At 22.6% G+C, this 12201-nt stretch overlaps 4 protein-coding genes across 4 annotated transcripts; all 4 read right to left on the bottom strand.

Annotated features, from left to right (window-relative positions):
• Nucleotides 1–170: 170 nt before the first annotated feature.
• PBANKA_0210400 (DNA mismatch repair protein PMS1, putative) lies at nucleotides 171–3491 on the bottom strand (the record flags this gene model as incomplete). Its single annotated transcript, XM_034565197.1, has 2 exons — nucleotides 171–480; nucleotides 571–3491. The coding sequence occupies 2 exons, from the start codon at nucleotides 3489–3491 to the stop codon at nucleotides 171–173; spliced, it is 3231 nt and encodes a 1076-aa protein (XP_034419830.1).
• A 1197-nt stretch (nucleotides 3492–4688) lies between these two features.
• On the bottom strand, nucleotides 4689–6173 carry PBANKA_0210300 (seipin domain-containing protein, putative; the record flags this gene model as incomplete). Its single annotated transcript, XM_034565186.1, has 1 exon — nucleotides 4689–6173. The coding sequence occupies one exon, from the start codon at nucleotides 6171–6173 to the stop codon at nucleotides 4689–4691; it is 1485 nt and encodes a 494-aa protein (XP_034419829.1).
• A 977-nt stretch (nucleotides 6174–7150) lies between these two features.
• Nucleotides 7151–9211, bottom strand: PBANKA_0210200 (aspartate--tRNA ligase, putative; the record flags this gene model as incomplete). Its single annotated transcript, XM_034565175.1, has 1 exon — nucleotides 7151–9211. The coding sequence occupies one exon, from the start codon at nucleotides 9209–9211 to the stop codon at nucleotides 7151–7153; it is 2061 nt and encodes a 686-aa protein (XP_034419828.1).
• Nucleotides 9212–10274: 1063 nt separating this feature from the next.
• On the bottom strand, nucleotides 10275–12013 carry PBANKA_0210100 (vacuolar protein sorting-associated protein VTA1, putative; the record flags this gene model as incomplete). Its single annotated transcript, XM_034565163.1, has 7 exons — nucleotides 10275–10342; nucleotides 10536–10607; nucleotides 10813–10995; nucleotides 11133–11378; nucleotides 11479–11577; nucleotides 11740–11811; nucleotides 11908–12013. The coding sequence occupies 7 exons, from the start codon at nucleotides 12011–12013 to the stop codon at nucleotides 10275–10277; spliced, it is 846 nt and encodes a 281-aa protein (XP_034419827.1).
• Nucleotides 12014–12201: the final 188 nt, after the last annotated feature.

Below are 12201 nucleotides of genomic sequence, written 5' to 3'. Positions count from 1 at the left end.
TCAGTTATTCAATTAATTCTTTTGAGAAAAATAAAGCATGTTATACCATATCAAGTCTTAGCGAGTTTAAGCCAAAAAATGAAAAAAAAATGAAAAAAAAAATGGAAAAACACTAATCTAACCTTTACAGTTATACTTTTCCAATTTTCCCATTTCATGCTTTACCAAATTCACTGAAATTTCAAAACAGGCCCAAGCATTGGCTTTGTGGATATAATTAAAAAGAAAATATGATCACGAAAAATATGTTTGTATTCTTCATAATTTTTTGTTTTTCTTAAATTTGTAATTTCTTCATATAATTTTAAATAATAATGTGTATAATATTTCTGAATTTCAATGTTGTTGATAATATACTTTATTGTTGGTCGCCCATGGGGGCAATTCCATGGATTTTTCAAAACACTCAACTTTTTTTTTATTGTTATCATTTCTGAAATGTTTAGTGTTTTTCCTACCATAACTGCATTTCGGCATGCTCTAAAAAAGAGAAAATGAAAAAAGCGCATAAATAAAATGTCAAAAAGTGCCATATATAAACGAGTGTAAAAGGTGCGAAACGAGGCATACTTGGATGCTAAGATTTTCCAGACCTTTTGAGGCCGAGGGAAGTTGTAGTTAAACCACATCTCTGTATTGTCAGTTAATTTTTTATTATTTTTCAAAAATGAACCATCTATTTGTTTATCAAATATTATAGGATTATTACTTAAATGATATAAAAGGGACATAAAATCTACTACTTCTAAAATTTTTCCATTAAACACAGGAAGGGATAATAAATATACTTTCATTTCCATTAATGCTTCTTCATTTATTATATTATTATCCATATTTTCATCATTATTTATTTTTCTTTTTTTATTGATTGGCTCGTCAATTATTTCTATTTCAAATCCATTCCTCAAAAAAATTACAAAATTTTTTTCAATAATATGAATTTGAGCTGGACTTAATTCTAACTCTATCTTATTTATTAGCTTTTGAGATTTCATAGTAAATATTTTGTTATATTTTTCAAAATTTGATTTTTCATCAGCGGCATGTTGATCTATAATAAATAATGCATAATTGTTTTTGCGCTCAATATATTCATTTTCTTCTGCTTCATTTCTATTATTTTCCATTTTAACATTTTCTGATTTACTATTCCCATTTTTAAAATAAAGCAAATCTATTTTTGATATTATAAATCCTTTATTAAATTGTCCACATATTTTTAACTTTTTAAATAAATTAGATTTAAAATATAAATCTTTTTTTTGTTCATCAATATTATCAAAATTTATATCTTCCTCATTTTCAATACCATTAATTGATTTACTACTATTGTTACAATTTTGTTGTATATTTAAATCATTTTTAAATAGATCATTATATTTATTTTCTTCTTTTTCATCTGTTAAACATAAATAATCATTTATTTTTTCTATTTCTTTCATTTTTTTAAAAATTGTATTTCGAATTTTTTCACTATTTGTTAAATTTATTAAATTAATTTGGTCATAATCAAAACCTCTTTTCATATCTTCTCTGTTGATATATGTATTGATATTTATAGGAATATTTTTAATACTATTATTTTTTATATTTTCTTTTAATTTTTCAAACCAGTATTCATTTTCTTTCACAATACCCTTTTTTACTTTTTCACTTCCATTGTCCAATTTATATTCATAAACGATTTCCCCATTTTCAATCTCTTTTATATGATCTTCACTTTCATTTTTTTCTTTTATTACTTCTGTTTTTATTGCATCAGATTCTGAACCTATTTTATTTAATCCATATTTACTAAAAGTATCATTTTTTACATCTACTTTGGATTTATCTACACCTGAATCATCACTTAGTCTTTTATCGTCGATAAATGATGGGGTTATTTCTTTCCATTTTGAATCCATATTTCTTGAATTATGCAAAATATTTTTATCATTAAAATTTGTATTTTCTTCATATTTGTATTCATAATATTCTACTTCCTCGTCTTTTACAATTTTTCTTATTTTTGATGTATATTCGTTATGTTCATTTTCATATGATTTTTCAAATTCTTTTTTTATTTTTATGTCATTGTTAATATAATTTTTTTCTGTATCTTCAAAATTTTTATCTTTTTGATTATCCATTTTATTATTATATTTTTTTTGTTTTTCGCCATTGAAATATAAATTTTCAATATCCTCATTTCCATTCACTTCTTTTCTAAATATGTTATAATTTTCTTTCTTTTCTTTATATTCATTTTTCACTATTTTTTTATAATTTATGCTAGTATAACTCAAATCATCACTTTCAAATAATGGACGCTCTATGTTTGTAGATTCCTCATTTTTTGTTTCTTCATTTTTTGTTTCTTCATTTTTTGTTTCTTCATTTTTTGTTTCTTCATTTTTTGTTTCTTCATTTTTTATAATTCGATTGTTTTTCACAAAAAAATAATCATCTATTTGTGTATCAACAAAATTTGATGTTTTAGGAGTTAACAATTTAATTAGTTCTGTTTTAATTTCTTCACACAATTCATTTTCAAAAGTAAAAAAAACCTCCCTTTTATCAGGTGTCACATTAATATCTATATTTTTTGAGTCAGATAATATGTTACATATAATAATTGGATAAAGTCTACTATTAAATTCTCTATATATAGTATTAATTATTTTATTCACATTTTTTATTACATGTATAGGTCGACTGTTCATGTAATAAAATTGTAAATCTTTATCTCTTCTTCCACTATTACTGTCACTTATATATCCTTTGACTGACCAATTTTCATTCTTAATATTTAAATCAATCAAATTACCAATATTTTTTTTTCCAAAAATTGAATAAAAATTTTTTTTTATATCATCACTACCATTTGTTATGAGCATGTTCATATTTTTTGTGCATCCTTTTTGGGTAACAACATTAAAAATCATAAATTTTATTTCGTGATATATTATAGCATATTGTTGCATTAAACTTAAGAGATCACTTAATTGACTTTTTATATTTTTTATTAAATCTTTTTTTCGTATTGGAATATTTTTAAATATATTTTCACAACTCACTGTAGTTCCTCGTAATCTAGCTATTGGTTCTTCATGAAGTAATTTTCCAAATTTATCAAATTTTAATAAATACCCATGTTCAAATTCATCATGTTTTGTACTAATATATAAGTCACTTAACATACATAACGAATTTAATGCCTCTCCTCTAAAACCAAGAGTATTCAATATATTATGTATATCATCAAATTCGGAAATTTTCGAAGTTGCATGTCTTGCACATACATTTTCAAAATTTATTTTTTTTATTCCATTTCCATTATCATTAACCTCTATTAATTTTATTCCATTTTCAACTAATTTTACTTTTATTTCTGTAGCCCCTGCATCAATAGAATTTTCTACTAACTCTTTCACAACATTGCTTAAAGTAAATATTACTTGACTACTACAAATGTTGTGAATTGACTCATCACCAATACTTTTAATCTTCATCTGATTAATTTGCACACACACACATGTACCAACATTTACCTGCACATGTTAATATATTTTTTGAGTAGCTAGCTATGTGCATGTACATTTGCCGAATCAAACCAAAGACAAAGTGTTTGACTAACCACGCCCTTATTACATTAACTTTTAAAAATAAAGAATTAAAAACAAAACACAATTAATACTAATTTATAAAAGTGAATTTTTTCATTTTATTATAAAAAGATATAAATTAAAAATAAATATTTCAATGGATGCAATTATTATAAAGCTGCATATTATATGTACATTAAAAATGATACTCCATATTTTATTACATGGATGTATGCTTATTGGAATCTTTATGTGTAAAGAGAACCCACCAAAAAATAAGTAAACAAAAAATAAATAAGCAAAATAAATAGCAAAAAATAAATAAGCAAAATAAATAGCAAAAAATAAATAAGCAAAATAAATAGCAAAAAATAAATAAGCAAAATAAATAGCAAAAAATAAATAAGCAAAACAAATAAGCAAAAAATAAATATATTTTCACTTTTAGTACTTAAAAACTTTTTAAATATATAATGAAAAGGAAAATTTTATTATTTGATAAACCCATATTTTGCCAATATTTTTTTCGCTATTTTTACTATTTTCAATATGTTTCCACTATTTTGGCCTTAATTATTTGTTTTCTTTCATAATGAATTAGAATGCCAGTGTATATATATTTCTCATTTTTTTTACAATTTTTGAGAAACGTTTTTATAATTAGTTATAGCTTTGTCATAATAACCTATTTGCGCATTTTCCTTTTATTGCACACGAAACTAATTGCCACATTAATCAAATATAATTAGGACAATAAAAAAAATTATAATTTGGGTATTAAATACATATTGAAATATTATTAGAGAATAAGGAAAAGTTTATATAAAGTTTATATTTTTTATAAAATAAATAAAACAAAAAATTAGTTTCAAAACATAGAAATGCATATAAATATATGTCTACGTTGAAATTTTATAAAATGGTTAAATAATAATATTTCCACATAAGTTACACATATATGGATATCCACGCTATATTGGGGTATATGACTATTACTTTATTAAAAAAAATGTGATAAATGGAAAATAACAAAACAAATAGGCACTGCGAACTTTCACATTATTAAGATTCTGAAGCACGCTTTTGGTCTTATTTACATATTTGTCAGTTGTACATGTAATAATATATACCTCCAAATAAAAACAAAATGGTATTAAAAAAAATTAATACAAAGGATAATAAAAAAATGATATATAAAAAAAGAATAGGGTGCTTATAAATGTAATAATAAAAAAAATTAGAATAAACTAATACAACAATATTGGCATCAATCATTTGTATTGCTGGGAAAATATATATTCTTATTTTTTTAAATGAGTCAGTATATTTATGTTCATTTATTAAACACAATTTTGTTTTATTATGAATAAATAAATTAAAAAAATAAAAGGGCGCATTCAAAATTAAATGCAATTTATTTATAAAATCATAATTTTTATTTTTCATATGCAATTTTTTACTTTTTAATATTAAACTATCGTCATAGCTATATACTTGTGTGTCTATTTGTAGAAAATTTAATTTATCATTATGATTATTATTTGTATAAGAAAAATTTAATAATATATCAATTTTATATCCCTTTTTTATTTTAAGTTTATTAGCATTATTTTTTTTTGTAAAAAATGAAACAAAATAATTGTAAAATTTCCCATTATTCTGTATTTCATTATCTGTTTTTATAATATTGTCAAAATTAACTTCTCCTTTTAATATGTTACTTTCTAAATATTTATATTCTGCATCCTTTTCATAAAAATAAGACAACATATCTTCATTATTTTTTTCGAAAATATCTTTTCTTTTTTTTATTTCCTCATTAAAATTTTTGTTAAAAAAGAAAGAAAAATCATTATCCATCCTATTATTTGAATTTTTAGAAAAACAACACGTGTCTTTATTACTATTTATTTCACCTACATTTTCATATTTAAAAAAAAAATTCAAATCTTTTAAGCATTTTTTTTCCTGGCTGTTCAGGTGAAAAATGCTTTCATTAGTTTTATTTTTTTGGTTGCAAAAATCTTCTATACTTAAATAAGTATCAATAGGATCATGTGCCAAAGAAAAGTCTATTTTATGTACATATTTATTTTGTGGAATTATATGAAAATACAAAAAGAAATAGACAAATAACGAACAAATAAATAGCATTATATTTACCAAAAAATATATAAAAAAAATATATAGAATATATTTTATATTAATATTGGGAAGGGCATCTTTTAAATAACTATTTATATGTACATAATTTTCTTTAATTAATTCGAATATATCATCAATTAACTTTTTTAAAAACAACCCTATACTTGTATAATATTTAAATTTTTTTTGTTTATTCTGTTTTTTTATCCATCCTTCTGTTCTAACTCCTTTCCATTCACTTTTTCTACTTTTCACTTTATAACCACTCCATATCTTTAACCTATATTTTTTTTTTATAAGTTTATAATATTTGTTTTTTAATATGAAAAATTGTTTTATTTTTTTAACATGAATATTTTTATTTTTTAATTTACCAGCTATACACTCTTTTATGTTACTCCCTATTTCCTCTTTCGCCAGTTCACCCTCATTTTCACTATTCATATTTTATCGTTTGTATTCCTCGTTTTTTTTTAACTTTATATTTTTACTTTTTTTATTTTATTAAAATTAAAAATAACATATTTTTCCCCTATTTTCCAATCATCACAATAACATAATAAAACCATATTTCGACACACACCCATATATAGTTGTGTTCAAATTATTTATGCATTTTATTTTTTATAATTACACTAATTAATTGGCTAACTAATTATTCATTTTTTGCTTTTTATCATTGCTCACAATTCACTAAATGTAGAAACATTTTAAAAAGTGTGAAAAAAAGTGGAAAAAAATATATACTGTATAAGTGTATATATTTATTTATTATAATGAGCATATGTTTTGTGTGCAAAAGAAACGAATAGGATAATGTACAGGTGAACAAAAACACCAAGTAATTCTGAACACTTTTTTTCTTTGTATATTCAGTGATTGTTTAATAATATTGAGTAAAAGGATGATCGTGTTATCAAAACTATATAAAAAAATATATAAATATAAATATTGCATAAATAACGCAAAATGAGCTTTGTACTTTGGAACTAAAGCGTTCCTTATCTGCTTCAGATTTGTTATACATGCATATTTATTCATTTTATATTCATTTATCGATTTTATTTTCTTATATTCCGCGTGCCTACACCTGGGATAAGGTTCGCCTTGAACTAGCGAAATTCGAAAATCTTTCAGAATATTTTTTTTATTTTATTTTTAGTTTGTTTTTTTTCCAATTAAAAGTTAGTAAATAAAAAATCATAAAATTATGAATATGAAATAACAAAATAAATGAAGGTATAATGAAAAAAATTTAAAAAGGTCGATTATGTTTCCAATTTACACCGAATTAGCATTTCGACCCATATATTATTTGAGTAGCATCAAAGTGAAAATGGGAATATTTTAGAAATTAATAGCTAGCCAAAAGGCAAAACATAGAATGTACATATAAAATTTTCATAATATACCTGAACAGTTCAGGGAGTTAAACGTTTTGGGTCTCGAGGGAAAAGAGAAGTTTTTCGTATATTGTTAAGACCAAGGAAAAGCATGAGCACTCTCTCTAAACCTATACCACAACCCGAATGAGGATATGATGAATAAGCAAACGAATCAATATAAAAATCTAGCTTTTTAGGATCTAAATTAAATTTTTTAATATTATCTAATAAAAGTTTTACGTCACTAATTCGCTGTGACCCTGATAATATTTCTTCCCCTCTCATAAAAAAATCATACGAATTTGAAATTTTAGGATCCTCTTCATTATACATTGTATAAAATGGTCTAAGGGCCGATGGAAAATTAATAATAATATAATAATCAGTATCATGTGTTTGTTTTATAATTTTTCCTAATTCTTTTTCCATATCTGTTGTCATATCATATGTTAATATTTCTTCTGACTGTAAATTAAGTTTTTTATGTTCTATCAATAATTTTATTGCTTGTTCATACGTAAATATGGGTGTAACAGCTAGCCATTTGAAATCTTCAGAAGGATATTGATTTTTTATATTCTTTATAAATAATTTGTTTTGTTCATTATTTATTAATTTATTAAATATATTTTTAAACATAGAATCATAAAAATATACATTCTCCATATAATCATATTTATATGTCATTTCAACATCTAAAGATACATATTCACACAAATGCCTATAAGTGTTACTATTTTCGGCTCTAAAAACAGGAGCTATTTCAAAAACACGATCAAATCCAGAGTTTATACACATCTGTTTATATAATTGTGGAGATTGAGCTAAGAATCCGTTTTGATTAAAATAATTTATTTGAAAAGCATTAGCCCCCCCTTCGCTACTTTCTCCTAACAATTTGGGTGTATGGATTTCTGTAAAATTATTATCAATTAAATAATTTCGAAATATTTTACATATTTCTGATTGTAAATAAAATATACTATAATTTGCATATGTACGTAAATCTATGCATCTATTATTAAGTCTGTTATCCTGATTTACTCGAATAGTAGCTTCATCATCAATTTCTTTCATATTTGCATCTTTTAATAAAAATGGTAATTCTTTACTATTTTTGCTTATACAAAATATTTTAAGAATATGAATTTCATATTTTATAATTGTGCTATCAATAGATATTTCAGGCTTAACTAACTTTCCATATATATCTACAATAGATTCGAGAGATAAGTTATTAACCCATTTTATCATATTTTTATCATTATTTACATTTTTTATGTCAAGTATACATTGCAATGAATATATTTTATTTCTTAAAATAATAAATGCCAAAGAACCTTTACTTCTTATATCATGAATTCTACCTCTTACCCATAGGCATGATCCTTCTTCCAGTTTGTTATTTTTATTGTTCATTTCGCTTTCTATATCTTCTCTTTTTTCATTTCTGTCAACATTTTTTTCCAAATTTATATCGTTCTTTACATATAATAAATTGTATATTTCCTCTGGATTGTAAAGATGGATATTTTTACCGTTTTCCATTATTATACTAAGTTTAACATACCCATAACTTTCTTTATTTATATCTTCACATACATGTTCTAAAACTTTCGCTGCTTCATTTTTTAAATTTTCCCTTTCCAATTTTTTTGCTAATTTCAATTTTTTTTCTTCTAGTTTTTTAGCTTTCTTTTCCTTTTTTTTGTCACTTATTTCATCGGGAATTATATTCCCGTTATTATTCATTTGTTCTGATTCCATTTCATTATAAGTTTGTTCAAAATTTTTATTACTGTTATTATTATCTCTGTTATTTAAACAATCTTTTCTTATGTATCTCGTTTTCTTTATTTTTGTATATACATAAAAGTTTTTTAATTTCTTAAATTCACTTAGAAATGACAAATAGCTAAATTTTCCAAAATTTTTATTTTTATTTAATTTTGCCAAAGGTAAAAAACGTTGTTTTTCCTTAACTGAAAAAAAACTATTTATTACTTTTTTGTTTTCTTTCCTTACTATAAATATATTTTTTTTTATATCATTTATTTTATTCAATTGTGTGATAAACCGTTTGTTCATATTACCCATACATATATAATTATCACTTTTTATTCTAAAAAAAATATTAAAATAAATAGAGATCAAAGATGAATTTAAAAAAAAAAAAAATATGTAGAAAGTATAAGATTGAAATTATATCAATTATTTTTATAATGGGCAAATATATTTCAACACCATAAAAAAATTGCTAAGTCGGTATATCACATTATTACTCATTCTATATTTTTTAAATCCCAATTCCAGATATTATATTTTAATAACTCCTATGTAATTATAACCAATATAAAATATATTTTTTATTAAATTATTTCTTCTCTTTTTATTTTTGCGAACAAAATTAACACAACTTGACAATATCCATAAATATTTTCTATTCCCCCAGAGGATTTACTATTGCAATATAAGAGGATACAAGAAAAAAAAATATATATATGTATGCATTTATCCCTTCAAAAATTGTTACACAATCCTCATAAAAATTCTCTATATACTTTAAGCATGTAAAAAATAACGCCTTTCATATTTTACAATATTTATGAACATGTCAGAATAAAATCACATTTTAATAATAGCTACCTCTTTTTTTTTTTTAAGTAATGAAAATTAAACCATTCAAATCAATTGTTGCTAAGGTCATAAGTTTTTTTTTCATATGCACATACCGCATTCATATATATGTAATGTATTTATGTATCATTTGTATGCAAAAAAATATTACAAAAATAAAAAACTTAAGGAAATATTTGTATATCTACATTGCTATTTTTTACAGCGGTCAAAACGTACATACGTATATGTGTGCGTTTTAATAGAGTATTAAATAAATCATATTAAATATTTCTCATAAAATACTATGGAAAATGCTAATAATATTTTTTGAAACATCCAGTTTATTACAAATTGTAATATTCATCCATATACTATATATATATAAGCTTAAACTTTTCAATAGTAGTATATTGGAGTGTTTGTCACATAATTTATGTACCCATCACTCCATTTATGTCCCTTTTATTTATAAACTTTAAATTATTTTGGCTATTTTTAATTATTTCGGATTAAAGTTAAAAATAATAAATTTGATATATAACTATTCCAAATATGACAAGGCAATCTTTAATTCCTTCTTTGCTGTAACTACATCTTCGAACATTAAAGCTAGGGATCCGAAAGGGGAAAATAAACAAATAAGTATATGAATTAAAAAATGTAAGAATAAAAGCGAGGGGAGATAAAAATATTGTAGCTTTACTATTTTCTCAAATTTTAGCCAAATGTTATATAATATATTATGAACATGTACATGCAATAATCAATAAAATTGTATAAACAATTTCATGTGATATCTTACCATTTGTAGCATATTGAGAGTGCTTCAGGCTTTGAGAAATATCTACATATTTCCCATTTTTATTGTTTTCACCTGTAAATATTTCCAAAAAATAGTGTAATAACATATATGTATGAATATATATGCATAGTGATTTTGCACACATACTCCAGATTGAAATTCTCATATATTTCTGACTTTGTCAGGCAAATTTTCATTTTAAAATTGTTTTGACAAAATTATTAAGGGCTATAAAAATAGAAGAACAAATATATCATCTCAACTATGCATTATTAACCTATTTTATTATTATCTGTATTATTAGATAACAAATTTGAATCTTCATTTTTTGAAAATAAATAATTTTCTTCTGCACCCCAAAGAATATCATCTTTTACCCATTTGTTTTCTTCATCACTTTTCTCTTTTTCTATGTCTTCTTTTTTGTTTTCTTGGTTTATTGGCATTTCCTCATATAATTCTGATAAATTTATAAGCACATAGACATATTATTCTATATCGTATAAAATAAAAAAAACTGCAATTACACACCTACATATTGCATAAATATATACATATATGAACGTCATATTTTAAGAATGTGTTTATCTTTCTTACTTTCTGATGTGTCTTGTTCTAGTTCTGCTTTTGGCGACCCAGGCTCAGGTTTTATATTATTATCAAAACATTTCTTTATATAAATTGTTTTATATTTAGCATATAAATATTTTTTTTTTTCATCATTATTTAATGCTTGAAAGTGATTTAATATTTCATAAAATATTTGCGCAGTGAAAAACATATGTATTGTTTTGTTTGTTATTTCATCAGTTCGATCATTTTTATCAGCTGCTAAAAATAATTCTATTCGAAATGTGGAAAACAGATTTTATAATAACATACAATTCCATCTCATAAATGTGTGCAAAACATATGTATATATATATTTTTTTTAAATTGTTACGTTTACACAAATCAGCTAATTTGCTATAATCGATCAAATCAAAAGATGGTCTAATTTCTTCAGCTTTCTTCACACAGTTTAATAAAAGATCTTTTGCCTCTTTAAAAATGTAGATCAAATATATATATATATATATATATACACATTCAAATCATAAAATAAAAAAAAAGACATATTAAAGTATTAGGAAATATTTTCTTTATTCCTAAAATGATATACCATACACATATAATCGATATTTTTACTTTTTTTTTATAATACCTATGTCACTGTAGTTATTTTTTACATAATCGTTTAATTTCTCAGAAACGTATAGAACGCATAGGAAAGAAACTGTGTGTAAATCCAAAATATGTTCCCAAAAATATATATACATATAAATCAGTAAAGTAATACATATTTATACACATACATGTTGTTTTAAAATACCTAATGAATGTTTTTTTTCAAGTTCTTCTGATTTTTTTAAAATAAACTTAATTTGTTTCATGTTTGGTTTTTCTCCTTTCTTATTTTTTTCCATATTTTCCTCCATTTTTTAATTATATTATATAAGTCCAAAGAATTGTATTAATTTTTTTTATCCTGTTTTTATTTATATTCATTGATACAAATATACTAACTTTCAATCTTTCTATTTATTTTAATTTTTTTTCCTTAATATTATTTTATATAATTAAGACATTTAATTTTATTTAATTTATATCCTTTAAAAAAAATTGA

Source organism: Plasmodium berghei (genome assembly GCF_900002375.2).
Source record: "Plasmodium berghei ANKA genome assembly, chromosome: 2".
NCBI classification, from domain to species: Eukaryota; Apicomplexa; class Aconoidasida; order Haemosporida; family Plasmodiidae; genus Plasmodium; species Plasmodium berghei.
This window is presented reverse-complemented; position numbering and strand designations above follow the sequence as displayed.